Source organism: Lissotriton helveticus, chromosome 10 (assembly GCF_964261635.1).
Source record: "Lissotriton helveticus chromosome 10, aLisHel1.1, whole genome shotgun sequence".
In the NCBI taxonomy this organism is placed as follows: Eukaryota; Metazoa; Chordata; class Amphibia; order Caudata; family Salamandridae; genus Lissotriton; species Lissotriton helveticus.
The window spans coordinates 1217594218-1217614287 of record NC_136071.1 but is presented as its reverse complement, the minus strand read 5'-3'; the positions used below and the strand labels follow the sequence as shown (position 1 = coordinate 1217614287).

The 20070-nt window shown below is 54.9% G+C and overlaps 1 protein-coding gene across 1 annotated transcript in view; it reads left to right on the top strand.

The window, feature by feature from the left end:
* FAM13B (family with sequence similarity 13 member B) overlaps positions 1-20070 on the top strand; it is a 333002-nt gene that overhangs the window by 257699 nt on the left and 55233 nt on the right. Inside the window, exons 15-18 of the mRNA XM_078664100.1 lie at positions 1543-1624; positions 2652-2872; positions 3312-3395; positions 16193-16288. Coding sequence (XP_078520226.1) covers positions 1543-1624; positions 2652-2872; positions 3312-3395; positions 16193-16288 — 483 coding nt within the window. The remainder of the gene's footprint in view (positions 1-1542; positions 1625-2651; positions 2873-3311; positions 3396-16192; positions 16289-20070) is intronic.

Here is a 20070-nt window from a genome sequence, read left to right as displayed (position 1 = left end):
CTGCTCACTCTTCCAGCGTGAATCCACCTCTGGTTAGGGGATCATGGCGCTTCAGTGCAAGCCCAACGGGGCCGGTCACTCTTGCAGCGTGAATCCACCTCTGGTTAGGGGATCATGGCGCTTCAGTGCAAGCCCAACGGGGCAGGTCACTCTTCCAGCGTGAATCCACCTCTGGTTAGGGGATCATGGCGCTTCAGTGCAAGCCCAACGGGGCTGGTCACTCTTGCAGCGTGAATCCACCTCTGGTTAGGGGATCATGGCGCTTCAGTGCAAGCCCAACGGGGCCGGTCACTCTTGCAGCGTGAATCCACCTCTGGTTAGGGGATCATGGCGCTTCAGTGCAAGCCTAACGGGGCCGGTCACTCTTCCAGCGTGAATCCACCTCTGGTTAGGGGATCATGGCGCTTCAGTGCAAGCCCACGGGGCTGCTCACTCTTCCAGCGTGAATCCACCTCTGGTTAGGGGATCATGGCGCTTCAGTGCAAGCCCAACGGGGCCGGTCACTCTTGCAGCGTGAATCCACCTCTGGTTAGGGGATCATGGCGCTTCAGTGCAAGCCCAACGGGGCCGGTCACTCTTCCAGCGTGAATCCACCTCTGGTTAGGGGATCATGGCGCTTCAGTGCAAGCCCAACGGGGCCGGTCACTCTTCCAGCGTGAATCCACCTCTGGTTAGGGGATCATGGCGCTTCAGTGCAAGCCCAACGGGGCCGCTCACTCTTGCAGCGTGAATCCACCTCTGGTTAGGGGATCATGGCGCTTCAGTGCAAGCCCAACGGGGCCGCTCACTCTTCCAGTGTGAATCCACCTCTGGTTAGGGGATCATGGCGCTTCAGTGCAAGCCCACGGGGCTGCTCACTCTTCCAGCGTGAATCCACCTCTGGTTAGGGGATCATGGCGCTTCAGTGCAAGCCCAACGGGGCCGGTCACTCTTGCAGCGTGAATCCACCTCTGGTTAGGGGATCATGGCGCTTCAGTGCAAGCCCACAGGGCTGCTCACTCTTCCAGCGTGAATCCACCTCTGGTTAGGGGATCATGGCGCTTCGGCAAACGGATTGTGCCGGCTTATCTTCTCAGCTGGCAGAGCAGTGTTCGGAAGCAGCCATCTTACTGTGCGACTCTGGCATCCCCACATCTCTGTTAACATTAGGTATATTCTTTGTTTGAACCCCATTTGCATGGTCCCCACCTTCTCACTACTCGCCACTCCATACGTGCACTTCCCTGCTGTGCGGGAAACAATTTTACAACCGAGTCCGTTCCCATCTGCATCCCCTACTAAGGAAGGACTCCCTGCACACCTTGTAACTCGAATTCTTCAAAGAAAAAGAGCTTGCAAAGACCAAGCCAAACCGTAGATGGCCGGAGCATGCACAGCGTGTGAATCTACAGCTCTACAAACGACGGCCGATGCTTCCAGGGTAAGTAACCTATTCCCACCGCTTTATTGGGATCCCCATGGGTGCTGCTTGATGCATACGTTGATCGTTCACCTTTTAATATGTGGAGATATAATGTTTGTTTTTGTTTTGTTTACTCGCAGCCGTCTTACAGCGATCTAGCAGCCAACCCCAAGGTGTTAAAGTGGATGACGGACCTCACCAAGCTGAGGAAGCAAATCAAAGGTAGGATAGTTAACTTATCCTTGACAATTTAAAGAAGGAATTAAAAAATATAAACTTGACTACCATCGGATGTCATGCACCAATGTAGTCCAATCGTAGTCTGGTCGTAAATCGCAGATCATGATCCGCAAATGGTAAACTAGTTACCACTGAGTGAAGACCGGTGGTTTGCAGATGGATGCTGTGTGCGCCCCTCCGGCCACTGCGCCATGAAGTCTGTGCTCCAGTGTAGCGGAAGTACATCCCCATGAGCCCGAGTCTGGGTGCATCAAATAATCCCTCACGTTAAATGCACCATCAAGGAGTAAGTTTAGGTACGTCGGACGATTTGAATTATAAGTAGCTCAGGGTTCCTTCACGGACCAATGTCCATCCAAGTTTATTTTGAGCAGCTCCTGATAGGCTGCGTACGTGGGCAATGATCTGGCCAAAGCAAGGGCCACAGGAGCAGCTTCTGTGCTTCAATCCTGAGCTCTGCTTTAATAAACAGGATTACAGAGTGAGTGCTTTGGGGTTGGCAGATGCTGTCTGTAGGAAGCTGACTCTGTATATTCTATACCAAAGTGAGGTATAGTGTGCACAGAGTCCAGTGGATCCCCAAAGGTAGGCAGAGAGCACCTCACTCTGTTTGTGGTACTGTGGTCGAGCAGTAAGGCAGTACCAGAGGACCGTGTAAAGCACTTGTTGCACACTCAGCCAGCAAATGAATTCACACTCAAAGACTGAACTCCAGGCCAATTGTTTTGCTCTCCCCAAAAATTATTTTAGTTACTTTTTTTCCTAGAACCAAACAAACCTGGCACAGGTAAGTGATAAGTGAGGGTGCCATCGAAAATAAGCAGTATAACCGGAAACCTATCCATTTTCTAGTGGTCGAGAATCCAAAGGTCACTGACAATTGGTGTCTTTTTTTTCTGAAGTATTTGTATTTTTGTCTGTTAGTAGTTCTCTGTATTTGCTTCAGGCAGCTGACATGTTGTCCTAAGCATGGTGTACTAATGCACTTTTCTTGTTTTCTGAAATCAAGATGCAAAGCATAAAAGCCCAGGGAGCGATTTGGACCCTCAGACTCGCCCTCGAAGTAATACGCTTCCCAAAAGCTTTGGTTCATCTTTGGATCACGAAGATGACGACAATGCGGAGGAAGCACAAGTTGAAAAGAAACCGACCCGTGAAGACACCCTGGAGGTCATTTTGAAAAAACTGAAGGAAAAGCGTGCAGAGCAAGGCCTTCCGGAAGAGATGAAGGTGTGTAGCCGAGGGTTGCATTTGCCACACTTTTACGCATGGACCTCTCCATGGTTTCTAAAACTGACACATTGTTGGCCGAGGTTTGTTCATATTCCTTGCACCGTCGAACTCTGCTCCAGGAAGAACCCTGCTGGGCGTCGAACCAGTGTATGCTTTCATTAGTTCTGAGGCAGTTGCAATCCTGGTTTTGCCGTGCATTTATTTGTGAATATTACTGTACCCCATCTGGATGTTTGTAACCGTTCCAAAAATTGTCACAGATTTCGGCTTTACTCATTTTTAAGGATCATAGTTTCCTGTTAACCTGCATAGGTTTGATAATATCAAACACTTAAGATTTTATTTCATAACCTGCTAGTTTATTAAAGGTACTGTAATAAAAGTGTCTTCAATCTGCAGACTTGGTAACCTTGAGCTTGGTTTTTACTCTGTTTAGATCATGACTAAAGACAACTTGGCTGAAGAGAAAACATCCCTGCAGAAGAGTCTACTTTACTATGAAAGCCTACACGGCCGACCGGTGAGAGGTTTCATTTCGGTCGTCGTCTTTGCCATGGACTTCTATACCAGCATAAATGTACACAGCTCTGATATGGGGGGTCAGATTCAATGTTTTCTGTTGTGTAGATGTTGTGGGGCCCATTTCTGCACCCACTGTCTGGAAGCAATAGAGGTGGGGTGCCTCGGTGGGGCAGGTGGGGTGCCTCAGTGGGGCAGGTGGGGTGCCTCGGTGGGGCAGGTGGGGTGCCACGGTGGGGCAGGTGGGGTGCCTCGGTGGGGCAGGTGGGGTGCCACGGTGGGGCAGGTGGGGTGCCTCGGTGGGGCAGGTGGGGTGCCTCGGTGGGGCAGGTGGGGTGCCTCAGTGGGGCAGGTGGGGTGCCTCGGTGGGGCAGGTGGGGTGCCTCGGTGGGGCAGGTGGGGTGCCTCGGTGGGGCAGGTGGGGTGCCTCGGTGGGGCAGGTGGAGTGCTTCTGTGGATAGACACCACCCCAGGGCTTCATCTGCAGCATCATGGTCATGCTTCGTGGACCGCACAAGCCAAATCAGGATCTCCAGTGTTCAGGTCTGGTCCTTGCAGCCAGTGCGATTGTCTTCACTTTAGCGGTTCTTTCGATTACTCGCAGAGCAGATCAGCGGTACAATCAGTTTGGGATTATGCTACAGTGATTGTTTTCGGAGTAGTCGGATTGACTGAAGCCCGGTCTGCATTTCTTTACTAACTTTGTACACCGAGGCGGTGCCTTGTGTAAAATGGTGTCCAGTGGAAGTAGGGAAGTAAATCCAAGTGCGACCAAAACGTGGTATTCTTCCATGTCATGCTGAAAGTATTGGAGGCATGCAAGTTCATTCTATCCGGTGCGCCGAGATGTGGTGAGCTGTGCGGAGTAGGATGCTGGATCTCTATCCAGTGCGCCGAGATGTGGTGAGCTGTGCGGAGTAGAATGCTGGATCTCTATCCAGTGCGCCGAGATGAGGTGCGCTGTGCGGAGTAGGATGCTGGATCTCTATCCAGTGCGCAGAGACGAGGTGCGCTGTGCGGAGTAGGATGCTGGATCTCTATCCAGTGCGCAGAGACGAGGTGCGCTGTGCGGAGAAGGATGCTGGATCTCTATCCGGTGCGGCGAGACGAGGTGCGGAGTAGGGCGCTGGATCTCTATCCGGTGCGCCGAGGTGCAAGGTGCGGAGCAGGACGCTGGATCTCTATCCGGTGCGCCGAGGTGCAAGGTGCGGAGCAGGACGCTGGATCTCTATCCGGTGCAGCGAGACGAGGTGCGGAGTAGGACGCTGGATCTCTATCCGGTGCGGCGAGACGAGGTGCGGAGTAGGACGCTGGATCTCTATCCGGTGCGCCAAGATGAGCTGCGCGGTGCAGAGCAGGACGCTGGATCTCTATCCGGTGCGGCGAGACGAGGTGCGGAGTAGGACGCTGGATCTCTATCCGGTGCGGCGAGACGAGGTGCGGAGTAGGACGCTGGATCTCTATCCGGTGCGGCGAGACGAGGTGCGGAGTAGGGCGCTGGATCTCTATCCGGTGCGCCGAGGTGCAAGGTGCGGAGCAGGACGCTGGATCTCTATCCGGTGCGGCGAGACGAGGTGCGGAGTAGGACGCTGGATCTCTATCCGGTGCGGCGAGACGAGGTGCGGAGTAGGACGCTGGATCTCTATCCGGTGCGGCGAGACGAGTTCCGCGGTGCAGAGTAGGGCGCTGGATCTCTATCCAGTGCGCCGAGACGAGGTGCGGAGTAGGATGCTGGATCTCTATCCGGTGCGGCGAGACGAGGTGCGGAGTAGGGCGCTGGATCTCTATCCGGTGCGCCGAGGTGCAAGGTGCGGAGTAGGACGCTGGATCTCTATCCGGTGCGGCGAGACGAGGTGCGGAGTAGGACGCTGGATCTCTATCCGGTGCGGCGAGACGAGGTGCGGAGTAGGACGCTGGATCTCTATCCGGTGCGGCGAGACGAGGTGCGGAGTAGGACGCTGGATCTCTATCCGGTGCGGCGAGACGAGGTGCGGAGTAGGGCGCTGGATCTCTATCCGGTGCGCCGAGGTGCAAGGTGCGGAGCAGGACGCTGGATCTCTATCCGGTGCGGCGAGACGAGGTGCGGAGTAGGACGCTGGATCTCTATCCGGTGCGGCGAGACGAGGTGCGGAGTAGGACGCTGGATCTCTATCCGGTGCGGCGAGACGAGGTGCGGAGTAGGACGCTGGATCTCTATCCGGTGCGGCGAGACGAGTTCCGCGGTGCAGAGTAGGGCGTTGGATCTCTATCCAGTGCGCCGAGACGAGTTGCGCTGTGCGGAGTAGGGCGCTGGATCTCTATCCAGTGCGCAGAGACTAGGTGCGCTGTGCGGAGTAGGATGCTGAATCTCTATCCAGTGCGCCGAGATGAGGTGTGCTGTGCTGAGTAGGACGCTGGATCTCTATCCGGTGTGGCGAGATGAGGTGCGCGGTGTGGAGTAGGACGCTGGATCTCTATCCAGTGCACTGAGACCGAACACTGGGTGGACAGTGTGCAGAGGAGGAGTCAGACATGACACAGGGTGGACAGTGTGCAGAGGAGGGGTGGGGTTAGACATGACACCGGGTGGACAGTGTGCAGAGGAGGGGTCAGACATGACACAGGGTGGACAGTGTGCAGAGGAGGGGTCAGACAGGACACAGGGTGGAGAGTGAGCAGAGGAAGGGTCAGACATGACACCGGGTGGACAGTGTGCAGAGGAGGGGGGTCAGACATGACACCGTGTGGACAGTGCAGAGGAGCGGTGTAGGAAGGGGGAGTCTCTGGTTGGCGCAGTGCAGCACTGGCGACAAACAGGGCCTCTCTCTTCTTCGTCAGGGCTGAGGGTTACCTTCAAGACAACCTCTGCTTACCCTCTAGGTAGTGTGGCTTAAGCAGTCTTAGGCTAATCTCTGGGGCACATAGGGTTAAACATTTGCAATATCATACCACCACAACCAACCCACCACACAATGACACCAAACTGTTTTGTAGTAAAAAATATATTCTCTTTATATATTTTTAAAATCAGGCTTGTAAATCCAGTTTGTTACTTTAAAGGATTGCGAGGTTCCAGTTACTCTTATTTATGTTGCCACAGTTCTTTTTAGTAATGTACAAGTCTTTATATGCACTTCTGAATGTTTTCTCACTTCCTTGTAGTTCAAAAATGGAGATTTCTCTGTTAAGGCGCTTTTGTTATAAATCTCCTAATTTCACAGTTCTCTCAGTGTTCTTTCCTTTCAAAGAGAAAGCCTCTCTCTGTTCTGGGGCTTTGGGACCCTCCTCGGCCTTCGGAGCGCCTTGCAGCGCCTCTCCTGCCTTTAAGGGTGAAACTGACTCGGCCCCTACCAACTCTCACGCATCTCGCGGTAGGCTTGGAATGGACACCAGAGAGGGCCTCGAAGAAACCCTGGGCCTTTTCCAGAGGTGGGGGCTGAGCTGCGGAGCAGAGCAGCAAGCAGGCGATGAGAGGAGCCTCTGGGGCCAAGGCACCTTCAGGAAGGCTTTCTTTCAGGACTTGTCAGTGCAGAGGGGTCCCTTCTGACAGCGGAGGATCTCCGGGAGGCAAGGCACCCTTCACAGTGCGGTGCGGCCTCTCCTGGGGGGGCAGAGCAAGGCAGGGCATACAATTGGGAGCACACAGCGCGGGCTAATATGCTGCTTGCTTAGCACACAATACCTTCGTGTCCTTTTCAGCTTCGGTGCAGCCGATGCCAGGCAGACGTCCCTGTTGTGGTGCCTTCCAGGGGGGTGACGTGGCACGGAGACCACAGGAGCACTAACCTCGAGGTTGGCGGTGTTCAGGGGACACAGGCTTACAGGCAGGGGCTGCGTCTTGGGTTCGCCTGGAGAGGGGTGCAGCGGATTGCGAGGGTCTCTGCAGGGCTCTTTCCTCCCGATGGGCACACGTACTGAAGTCCGTCTCCTCTTCACTTTCCACAGCGCGGGGGCAGCAGAAGGTGGTGATCGGACCGGACAGGTCCTCTGCTTTGCGTTGTCTCTTCCGGTCGGGGAGGCAGTCACGGGGCTGGGGTCAGACAGGCTGACCTTTGCGGTGCGAGCTGCGACGGCAGGAAATTACGGTGCTTGGCAGGACAGGGGTTAGCACAGGTCCTTTAGGGCGGTGATGCAGAGTCGACAATACACAGCAGCTGTTCCTCTTCCAGACGGGGGTAGCCCCCACTGTTCCTGGGGCGCTGGTCAGGGGGCAAGTTCAGCAGCAAGCCCTTGGAGATCTTTCAGCAGAGTTTGGCACAAGTTGAATAAAAGCAAAGTCTTTCCGTCTTTCTTCTCCTGCTCTCCTTCAGCAGCAAGGCACCCACCACAGGCCAGTCTCTTGGGGTCAGAGTCTGTACTTCTCCATGCAGCTTCCAGGGTCCTTCTCTTCAGGCAGAGCTTCTTCTTTGCGCAAACTGGATCTAATTTACAAGGAGCAGGGCTCCTACTTTTATACACAGTTTCTTTTGTTCTCACTGGCCAGGGGGGCCTTTGCATAACTGCTCCAGTCTCTGAGCACTTGCGGTGGGTACTTCTGCTTCTGCATTCAGTGTGAGGGCAGGCACATCAGCCGCTCCCCAGGGGGGCGGAGCCGGCATTGAGAGGGCAGGAGTGGCCTGAGTACTTTGTTGACAAGCTTCGGTCCTTCCTGGGCCAGGTGCAGGCTGAGTCATCAGTCGCTCCCCAGGAGGGCGGAGCCAGCATTGTGGAGGCAGAGCACAGCCTGATGCATCATTCAGGGGAAACTCCCACCACCCATTAAGGGGTCCTCCTGCTAATCACTACCTGTCAACTCCCAGCCCTGTCACTCACACACACCAGACAGTCAGATCCACATCCAAGCAGAGGCGGGCTGAAATGGTTAGGCAAGCAAATGCTAGCTTTCTAAAAGTAGCATTTGCAAACACAGGATATTAAAATAAACTTTACTAAAAGAAGTATTTTATTATTCTGAGTTCAGGCATACTAAACATGAATTTCTACCATGTTCCCTGAGCCTGCTGGGATTATAGAGTGTAATAATTCCAGCAGCCCATCTGGCCTAGAAGGGAACAGGTAGCCTTACAATAGTGAAAAACGACTTTGGTAGTAATTCACTATTAGGACATGCCACACACATCAGAGCATGTCCTACCTTACACTACAATGCACCCTGCCCTCAGGCCTACCATAGGGGTGACTAATATGAAGTCAAGGGAAGGTTTAGGGGCTGGCAAGTGTGTGCACTTGCCCAGCTAGCATGACAGTACCAGACTGCACGCAGGTCCTGCAATGGCAGACCCTAGACACATTTTAAGGCTGCTTCTGTGGGTGGCGCAACCAGCGCTGCAGGCCCACTAGCAGTATTGGCATTCACAAGCCCTGGCACTCCTGGTGCACTTTACTAGGGACTGACAGTAAATCCAATGAACCAATCAGGAACATCAATCAATGTAACAATTTACAACAGGGAGAGCATATGCACTTTAGCACTGGTCAGCAGTGGCAAAGTGCCCAGAGTCATTAAACCAACAAAAACAGGTCAGAGAGAGTATTGGAGGAAGGCAAAAAGTTTAGGGATGACCCTGCCAAGAGGCCCAGGTCCAACAAGCGGTCAGACATGACAGCGGGTGGACAGTGTGCAGAGGGGGGGTCAGACATGACAGCGGGTGGACAGTTTGCAGAGGAGGGGTCAGACATGACACAGGGTGGACAGTGTGCAGTGGAGGGGTCAGACCTGACAGGGTGGACAGTTTGCAGAGGAGGGGGGCAGACATGACACCGGGTGGACAGTGTGCAGAGGAGGGGTCAGACATGACACAGGGTGGACAGTGTGCAGAGGAGGGGTCAGACATGACACAGGGTGGACAGTTTGCAGAGGAGGAGGTCAGACATGACACCGGGTGGACAGTGTGCAGAGGAGGAGGGGTCAGACATGACACCGGGTGTGCAGAGGAGGGGTCAGACATGACACAAGGTGGACAGTGTGCAGAGGAGGGGTCAGACATGACAGCGGGTGGACAGTTTGCAGAGGAGGGGTCAGACATGACACCGGGTGGACAGTGTGCAGTGGAGGGGTCAGACCTGACAGGGTGGACAGTTTGCAGAGGAGGGGGGCAGACATGACACCGGGTGGACAGTGTGCAGAGGAGGGGTCAGACATGACCCTGGGTGGACAGTGTGCAGAGGAGGGGTCAGACATGACACAGGGTGGACAGTTTGCAGAGGAGGAGGTCAGACATGACACCGGGTGGACAGTGTGCAGAGGAGGGGGGTTCAGACATGACACCGGGTGGACAGTGTGCAGAGGAGGGGTCAGACATGACACCGGGTGTGCAGAGGATGGGTCAGACATGACACCGGGTGTGCAGAGGAGGGGTCAGACATGCCAGCGGGTGGACAGTGCGCAGAGGGGGGGTTAGACATGACACAGGGTGGACAGTGTGCAGAGGAGGGGGTCAGACATGACACAGGGTGGACAGTGCGCAGAGGAGGGGTCAGACATGACACAGGGTGGACAGTGTGCAGAGGAGGGGGGTCAGACATGACACCGGGTGGACAGTGTGCATAGGAGGGGTCAGACATGACACCGGGTGGACAGTGTGCAGAGGAGGGGTCAGACATGACACCGGGTGTGCAGAGGAGGGGGTCAGACATGACACAGGGTGGACAGTGTGCAGAGGAGGGGGTCAGACATGACACAGGGTGGACAGTGTGCAGAGGAGGGGGTCAGACATGACACCGGGTGGACAGTGTGCAGAGGAGGGGTCAGACATGACACCGGGTGGACAGTGTGCAAAGGAGGGGTCAGACATGACACCGGGTGTGCAGAGGAGGGGGGTCAGACATGACACAGGGTGGACAGTGTGCAGAGGAGGGGGTCAGACATGACAGGGTGGACAGTGTGCAGAGGAGGGGGTCAGACATGACACCGGGTGGACAGTGTGCAGAGGAGGGGGGGTCAGACATGACGCAGGGTGGACAGTATGCAGAGGAGGAGGGGTCAGACATGACACCGGGTGGACAGTGTGCAGAGGAAGGGTCAGACAGGACACGGGGTGGAGAGTGAGCAGAGGAGGGGGTCAGACATGACACCGGGTGGACAGTGTGCAGAGGAGGAGGGGTCAGACATGACACAGGGTGGACAGTGTGCAGTGGAGGGGTCAGACATGACACCGGGTGTGCAGTGGAGGGGTCAGACCTGACACAGGGTGGACAGTGTGCAGAGGAGGGGTCAGACATGACACAGGGTGGACAGTGCGCAGAGGAGGGGTCAGACATGACACAGGGTGGACAGTGTGCAGAGCAGGAGGGGTCACACATGACACCGGGTGGACAGTGTGCAGAGGAGGGGGTCAGACGTGACACCGGGTGGACAGTGTGCAGAGGAGGGGTCAGACATGACACCGTGTGGACAGTGTGCAGAGGAGGGGTCAGACATGACACAGGGTGGACAGTGCGCAGAGGAGGGGTCAGACATGACACAGGGTGGACAGTGTGCAGAGGAGGAGGGGTCACACATGACACCGGGTGGACAGTGTGCAGAGGAGGAGGGGTCAGACATGACACCGGGTAGAGAGTGAGCAGAGGAAGGGTCAGACATGACACAGGGTGGACAGTGCGCAGAGGGGGGGTCAGACATGACACAGGGTGGACAGTGTGCAGAGGAGGAGGGGTCAGACATGACACAGGGTAGAGTGAGCAAAGGAAGGGTCAGACATGACACAGGGTGGACAGTGCGCAGAGGGGGGGGGTAAGACATGACACCGGGTGGACAGTGTGCAGAGGAGGAGGGGTCAGACATGACACAGGGTAGAGTGAGCAGAGGAAGGGTCAGACATGACACAGGGTGGACAGTGCGCAGAGGGGGGGTCAGACATGACACAGGGTGGACAGTGTGCAGAGGAGGAGGGGTCAGACATGACACAGGGTAGAGTGAGCAGAGGAAGGGTCAGACATGACACAGGGTGGACAGTGCGCAGAGGGGGGGGTCAGACATGACACAGGGTGGACAGTGCGCAGAGGAAGGGTCAGACATGACACAGGGTGGACAGTGCGCAGAGGGGGGGGGGTAAGACATGACACCGGGTGGACAGTGTGCAGAGGAGGAGGGGTCAGACATGACACAGGGTAGAGTGAGCAGAGGAAGGGTCAGACATGACACAGGGTGGACAGTGCGCAGAGGGGGGGGTCAGACATGACACAGGGTGGACAGTGCGCAGAGGAAGGGTCAGACATGACACAGGGTGGACAGTGCGCAGAGGGGGGGGTAAGACATGACCCCGGTTGGACAGTGAGCAGAGGAGGGGTCAGACATGACACCGGGTGGACAGTGCGCAGAGGGGGGGGTCAGACATGACACCGGGTGGACAGTGTGCAGAGGAGGGGGTCAGACATGACACAGGGTGGACAGTGTGCAGAGGCGAGGTCAGACATGACACCGGGTGTGCAGAGGAGGGGGTCAGACATGACACAGGGTGGACAGTGTGCAGAGGAGGAGGGGTCAGACATGACACAGGGTGGACAGTGTGCAGAGGAGGAGGGGTCAGACATGACACCGGGTGGACAGTGTGCAGAGGAGGGGGGGTCAGACATGACAGCGGGTGTGCAGAGGAGGGGGTCAGACATGACACAGGGTGGACAGTATGCAGAGGAGGGGTCAGACAGGACACAGGGTGGACAGTGTGCGGAGGAGGAGGGGTCAGACAGGACACAGGGTGGACAGTGCGTAGAGGAGGGGTCAGACAGGACACAGGGTGGACAGTAAGCAGAGGAGGGGGTCAGACATGACACAGGGTGGAGAGTGAGCAGAGGAGGAGGGGTCAGACATGACAGCGGGTGGACAGTGTGCAGAGGAGGGGTCAGACAGGACACAGGGTGGACAGTGTGCGGAGGAGGAGGGGTCAGACAGGACACAGGGTGGCCAGTGCGCAGAGGAGGGGTCAGACATGACAGCGGGTGGACAGTGTGCAGAGGAGGGTGGGTCAGACATGACAGCGGGTCGACCGTGCGCAGAAGAGGGGTCAGACATGACACCGGGTGGACAGTGTGCAGAGGAGGGGTCAGACATGACAGGGTGGGCAGTGCGCAGAGGAGGGTGGGTCAGACATGACAACGGGTGGACAGTGCGCAGAGGAAGGGGTCAGACAGGACACAGGGTGGAGAGTGAGCAGAGGAGGGGTCAGAAAGGACACCGGGTGGACAGTATGCAGAGGAGGGTGGGTCAGACATGACAGCGGGTGGACAGTGCGCAGAGGAGGGGTCAGACATGACACCGGGTGGACAGTGTGCAGAGATGGGGGGGTCAGACATGACACCGGGTGTGCAGAGGAGGGGGTCAGACATGACACAGGGTGGACAGTGCGCAGAGGAGGGGTCAGACATGACACCGGGTGGACAGTGTGCAGAGGAGGGGGGTCAGACATGACACCGGGTGGACAGTGCGCAGAGGAGGGGGGTCAGACATGACACCGGGTGGACGGTGTGCAGAGGAAGGGGTCAGACAGGACACAGGGTGGACAGTGTGCAGAGGAGGGGGTCAGACATGACAGCGGGTGGACAGTGTGCAGAGGAGGGGGGGTCAGACATGACACCGGGTGGACAGTGTGCAGAGGAGGGGTCAGACATCACACCGGGTGGACAGTGTGCAGAGGAGGGGGTCAGACATGACAGCGGGTGGACAGTGTGCAGAGTAGGGGGGGTCAGACATGACACCGGGTGGACAGTGTGCATAGGAGGGGTCAGACATGACACCGGGTGGACAGTGTGCAGAGGAGGGTTCAGACATGACACCGGGTGTGCAGAGGAGGGGGTCAGACATGACACAGGGTGGACAGTGTGCAGAGGAGGGGGTCAGACATGACACCGGGTGGACAGTGTGCAGAGGAGGGGTCAGACATGACACCGGGTGGACAGTGTGCAGAGGAGGGGTCAGACATGACACCGGGTGTGCAGAGGAGGGGGGTCAGACATGACACAGGGTGGACAGTGTGCAGAGGAGGGGGTCAGACATGACAGGGTGGACAGTGTGCAGAGGAGGGGGTCAGACATGACACCTGGTGGACAGTGTGCAGAGGAGGGGGTCAGACATGACACCTGGTGGACAGTGTGCAGAGGAGGGGGTCAGACATGACACCGGGTGGACAGTGTGCAGAGGAGGGGGGGTCAGACATGACGCAGGGTGGACAGTATGCAGAGGAGGAGGGGTCAGACATGACACCGGGTGGACAGTGTGCAGAGGAGGAGGGGTCAGACATGACACCGGGTGGACAGTGTGCAGAGGAAGGGTCAGACAGGACACAGGGTGGAGAGTGAGCAGAGGAGGGGGTCAGACATGACACCGGGTGGACAGTGTGCAGAGGAGGAGGGGTCAGACATGACACAGGGTGGACAGTGTGCAGTGGAGGGGTCAGACATGACACCGGGTGTGCAGTGGAGGGGTCAGACCTGACACAGGGTGGACAGTGTGCAGAGGAGGGGTCAGACATGACACAGGGTGGACAGTGCGCAGAGGAGGGGTCAGACAGGACACAGGGTGGAGAGTGAGCAGAGGAGGGGTCAGACATGACAGCGGGTGGACAGTGTGCAGAGGAGGGGGTCAGACATGACACCGGGTGGACAGTGTGCGGAGGAGGGGTCAGACATGACACCGGGTAGAGAGTGAGCAGAGGAAGGGTCAGACATGACACAGGGTGGACAGTGCGCAGAGGGGGGGTCAGACATGACACAGGGTGGACAGTGTGCAGAGGAGGAGGGTTCAGACATGACACAGGGTAGAGTGAGCAGAGGAAGGGTCAGACATGACACAGGGTGGACAGTGCGCAGAGGGGGGGGGTAAGACATGACACCGGGTGGACAGTGTGCAGAGGAGGGGTCAGACATGACACCGGGTGTGCAGAGGAGGGGGTCAGACATGACACAGGGTGGACAGTGTGCAGAGGAGGAGGGGTCAGACATGACACAGGGTGGACAGTGTGAAGAGGAGGAGGGGTCAGACATGACACAGGGTGGACAGTGTGCAGAGGAGGAGGGGTCAGACATGACACAGGGTGGACAGTGTGCAGAGGAGGAGGGGTCAGACATGACACCGGGTGGACAGTGTGCAGAGGAGGGGGTCAGACATGACACAGGGTGGACAGTGTGCAGAGGAGGGGTCAGACATGACACCGGGTGTGCAGAGGAGGGGGTCAGACATGACACAGGGTGGACAGTGTGCAGAGGAGGAGGGGTCAGACATGACACAGGGTGGACAGTGTGAAGAGGAGGAGGGGTCAGACATGACACAGGGTGGACAGTGTGCAGAGGAGGAGGGGTCAGACATGACACAGGGTGGACAGTGTGCAGAGGAGGAGGGGTCAGACATGACACAGGGTGGACAGTGTGCAGAGGAGGAGGGGTCAGACATGACACAGGGTGGACAGTGTGCAGAGGAGGAGGGGTCAGACATGACACCGTGTGGACAGTGTGCAGAGGAGGAGGGGTCAGACAGGACACAGGGTGGACAGTGTGCAGAGGAAGGGGTCAGACAGGACACAGGGTGGAGAGTGAGCAGAGGAGGGGTCAGACAGGACACAGGGTGGAGAGTGAGCAGAGGAGGGGTCAGACAGGACACAGGGTGGACAGTGCGCAGAGGGGGGTCAGACATGACACAGGGTGGACAGTGTGCAGAGGAGGAGGGGTCAGTCAGGACACAGAGTGGACAGTGAGCAGAGGAAGGGTCAGACAGGACACAGGGTGGACAGTGTGCAGAGGAGGAGGGGTCAGTCAGGACACAGAGTGGACAGGGAGCAGAGGAAGGGTCAGACATGAGACAGGGTGGAGAGTGAGCAGAGGAGGGGTCAGACATGAGACAGGGTGGACAGTGTGCAGAGGGGGGGTTAGACATGACAGCGGGTGGACAGTGGGCACAGGAGGGGTCAGACATGGATGCAAAGGAGGGGGATGGGCATAATGCAGACCAGAAACTGGCATGGTAGAGTGAGTGCAAGGCATGATACTGTGAGAATTATGTGGCGCAGGAGAGCGTGGGGCATTGACACATGGGAGCATGGCGGATGGTAGACGTTGCCGTGGAAGGTGCCAGGCATATTGTTGACACCAGGAGGGATAGGGTAGCTCGTAACACCTGAGGTAGAGTGCCATGGCACCATGGGTCTGAGTTGGCGATAGGTTACCCAGCAGAACAATAGTTTACCAAGTTTACTTATTTTTCATGGTACGGAACTCCTAAAGAGCTCCACTTAATCATATACTACAGATAAATCGAAAAATACATTTCCTCACCCAAAAATCCCTATACATTGAAATACCTCCCACAATCGTTTTACAGTAGATACTAAACCAAACACAGGAGAGAGTGAGGCCCGGCAGGAGCTAGAGAGGATCATCTCGCTGCAAGATGAGGGCCTTCCCTACAAACAATAACATAAGCCAAACATAACTTGCCACAAGCAAAGCAACAAAAAAAAATTATATGTATATATACATTTCACTCCTTCACGAATTTGAACGATAGAAAAGATGTATCGATCTGTGAAATGCTGCGGGTTGATGCCAAGACCCGAGAAGGACCCAGGAAGCGAGTGCCTGAAGGAGGCTGACCTAAGGTCTCGTTGGTAGATTGTGTTATCTGTGTTGTGTGCAGGCAATAGGTATTACTAGCCAGATAAACTGTCTTCGCCAGACCTAAAGATTGTGGCTGCATTACTTTTCAACGATGGGGTAGCGAAAGGGCTAATGCGCATGTTCTAGTGCTTTAAACCCCAGGTTGTGACTAGTGCTGTGCTGGTGATTAACATCCTCTGGCAGTCACTGGATAATTGCTGAATCTCTCTTCTGCAGGTTACGAGAGAAGAAAGGCAAGTCGTGAAGCCTCTGTACGACCGCTATCGCCTTGTGAAGCAGATGCTGACGAGGGCCAGTATTACCCCGATTCTGGTAAATTGTCTTTCAGTCTTACATTTTATCATCTCTTCTTTTAAAAAGAAATAAGAGTCTGTACCGATCAGCAGAGGAAAACATGACTGTAATGCAAAATGGGTGTTTAAGATGACTGTTTGTAGAAAGCCTAAATGCAATACATGGTTTCATAAGAAAGTATTTTCCGCAGGTAGTAAAGGGGATGCCAACACTTTGGGAGAGGTGGATGTTGTACGGACCAACCTTCATTTTCGGGTGCTACTGGAACCAAACTCTTTCCAAGCCCAATAAAGGTGGCATCGCTCAGACCTGAAGCCCAGCGTGTACTGCTCCTGGTCGAAGGTTCTCTTGTTCCAAGCGAGGGGGCATAAGTCGTTGTGCCATGGAGGAAGCTCTGTAGGTTCCGGGCAGGAAGGTGTCCTCGAATAAGCAAGAGGGGTTAATAACTGCGGCTTGGGCACCCTCCTGCCCTTTTCTAAATAGATGGGTGACTGATGCACATGAGTTCCGTTGCTTTTGCCAGCCCCAAAGTGAAACTGATTAAGGGCACATCACTGCAAACTACTGACACTTGGAGGAGTCATTTCCTCATAACCTCATCATGACTTTAAGGCATCTTGGAACTTTGCCTTCAATCTACTGCACCTTCCTTGAGTCTGTTTAATCTCCTCTGGTGCTGCTCGTCTCCGGCTCTGCTGCTGTTTCTTGAGTCTATTTTCTCTCCTCTGGTGCTGCTAGTCTCTGGCTCTACTGCAGCTTCCTTAAGTCCGTTTCATCTCCTCTGGTGCTGCTCGCCTCGGGCTCTGCTGCAGCTTCCTTGAGTCTGTTTTATCTCCTCTGGTGCTGCTCGCCTCCGGCTCTGGTGCTGTTTCTTGAGTCTGTTTTCTCTCCTCTGGTGCTGCTCGCCTCCGGCTCTGGTGCTGTTTCTTGAGTCTGTTAAATCTCCTCTGGTGCTGCTCGCCTCGGGCTCTGCTGCAGCTTCCTTGAGTCCGTTTTATCTCCTCTGGTGCTGCTCGCCTCCGGCTCTGGTGCTGTTTCTTGAGTCTGTTTTCTCTCCTCTGGTGCTGCTCGCCTCCGGCTCTGGTGCTGTTTCTTGAGTCTGTTAAATCTCCTCTGGTGCTGCTCGCCTCGGGCTCTGCTGCAGCTTCCTTGGGTCTGTTTAATCTCCTCTGGTGCTGCTAGCCTCCGGCTCTGCTGCAGCTTCCTTGAGTCTGTTTAATCTCCTCTGGTGCTGCTAGCCTCCGGCTCTGCTGCAGCTTCCTTGAGTCTGTTTAATCTCCTCTGGTGCTGCTCGCCTCCGGCTCTACTGCAGCTTCCTTAAGTCCGTTTCATCTCCTCTGGTGCTGCTCGCCTCCGGCTCTGCTGCAGCTTCCTTGAGTCTGTTTTGTCTCCTCTGGTGTTGCATGCCTCCGGCTCTGCTGCAGCTTCCTTGAGTCTGTTTAATCTCCTCTGGTGCTGCTCGCCTCGGGCTCTGCTGCAGCTTCCTTGAGTCTGTTTTCTCTCCTCTGGTGCTGCTTGTCTATGGCTCTACTGCAGCTTCCTTGAGTCTGTTTAATCTCCTCTGGTGCGGCTCGCCTCTGGCTCTACTGCAGCTTCCTTGAGTCTGTTTAATCTCCTCTGGTGATGCTCGCCTCGGGCTCTGCTGCAGCTTCCTTGAGTCTGTTTAATCTCCTCTGGTGCTGCTAGCCTCCGGCTCTGCTGCAGCTTCCTTGAGTCTGTTTAATCTCCTCTGGTGCTGCTCGCCTCCGGCTCTGCTGCAGCTTTCTTGAGTCTGTTTAATCTCCTCTGGTGCTGCTCGTCTCCGGCTCTGCTGCAGCTTCCGTGAGTCTGTTTTATCTCCTCTGGTGCTGCTCGCCTTCGGCTCTACTGCTGTTTTGTGAGTCTGTTTAGTCTCCTCTGGTGCTGCTCACCTCGGGCTCTGCTGCAGCTTCCTTGAGTCTGTTTTATCTTCTCTGGTGCTGCTCGCCTCCGGCTCTGCTGCAGCTTCCTTGAGTCTGATTTATCTCCTCTGGTGTTGCATGCCTCCGGCTCTGCTGCAGCTTCCTTGAGTCTGTTTAATCTCCTCTGGTGCTGCTCGTCTCCGGCTGTGCTGCTGTTTCTTGAGTCTGTTTAGTCTCCTCTGGTGCTGCTCACCTCCGGCTCTGCTGCTGTTTCTTGAGTCTGTTTAGTCTCCTCTGGTGCTGCTCGCCTCCGGCTCTGCTGCTGTTTCTTGAGTCTGTTTAATCTCCTCTGGTGCTGCTCACCTCGGGCTCTGCTGCAGCTTCCTCGAGTCTGATTTATCTCCTCTGGTGCTGCTAGTCTCCGGCTCTGCTGCAGCTTCCTCGAGTCTGTTTAGTCTCCTCTGGTGCTGCTCGCCTCCGGCTCTTTTACAGTTGGTAATGAGCCTGGCAGCCAAGTTGAGCACGGCTCTGAGGGGTGCCAGGTGGACTTTAGGGGTTCTAGTGAGCATAGCATTGCCGTAGTCCAGTTTGGAGAGTACTAATGATTGTACTACACATTTGAGCCCTGAGGGAGACAAGGGTAGTATTGGAGAGACAGGAGTTGATTTTTATTTGATATGTTCGGTGCTGGAGGTAGGAAGTGAACCATTTAAGGACCATCCTATTAAGGCCAGAGCGAGCCTTAAGAGATACCAGTAGGGAAGAATGATTAACTATGGAATGCTGCAGAGAGGTCAAGGAGGATAAGAAAGGCAAGCCTCTCCATTCTCTAGAGAACGATGAATGTCGTCGGCAATGTTCAGCATGGCGGTTTCTGTACTACAACCTTTCATGAAACCAGATTGGAATGAGTCAAGAAAGTTGAATTTGCTTATGTGGCTGTCGAGTTGAAGTCATGCACATTTCTCCAAGGTTTTAGCTAGAAGTGGGAGGTTGGAGATGGGACGGCGGTTGTTAATATCATTTGGGTCTGCATTTAGGTTTTTAAGAATGAGTGATTTCCCAGAGTTGGACGAAGTCGGGGACGCACCCAGTGGCAAAAGAGGTGTTAATGATGCTTGTCCAACATGGGACAATGATGTGGTTAAGGGTATGAACTAGCTTGAATGGGAGCGGGTCTTTGATGTGAGGCCGGTTTCAATTTTGCAATGATTCAAAGACTTCGAGCTCAGTCATAGGATTTAAATTTCACCAGGAGGCGTTATTTTTCAATTGAAAGTTAGAAAAGATGTCACCAAAACTAGTAGGAGTAGATAGGTGAGTGGGAGGATTAGGATGGCGGGACGGTGCAGAAAAAGGAGGTACGTCTACAGAAATTTGGGGTCTAGGCAGGGCCAACATTTGTGGGAAGGATTGATCAATTTTAGCAATTTTTTCAGAGAAGTTTGCAATCTCCTCACATCTTTCGATTGAGGCTGTCCGCTCTGGAGGGGCAGATAACTTTTGTCTTCTGACAATGTTAGAGTTATCTGGGCCTGTGTTTGGCACGATCCAGTTGGGTACGAAAGAAAGATGCTTTTTCATTGAAAATGTGCTTCTTATATGTTGATCTTGCAGATCTGAGGAGGGCGAGGGGTGCTGTCTCCATGTTCTTTCTGCTAGTCGAAGTTGTCTCCTTTTCTTATTGAGTTCAGGATTGAACCAAGATTTGGATTGAATTGTTCCTTGTTTCTTTAGTTTAAGCGGTGCGACTTGATCCAGGACATCACTAATGGCCTTATTGAAATATTCAGTGAGCTTTTTTTTTTTTTTTTTTTTTTTTTTGAAGGTTTTATATAGCGCGAACCAGACTTGTGAGTATCAGAGCGCTTTACATGACAAGTAGAAATATATACAGAATATATTACGATATAGTGAGTC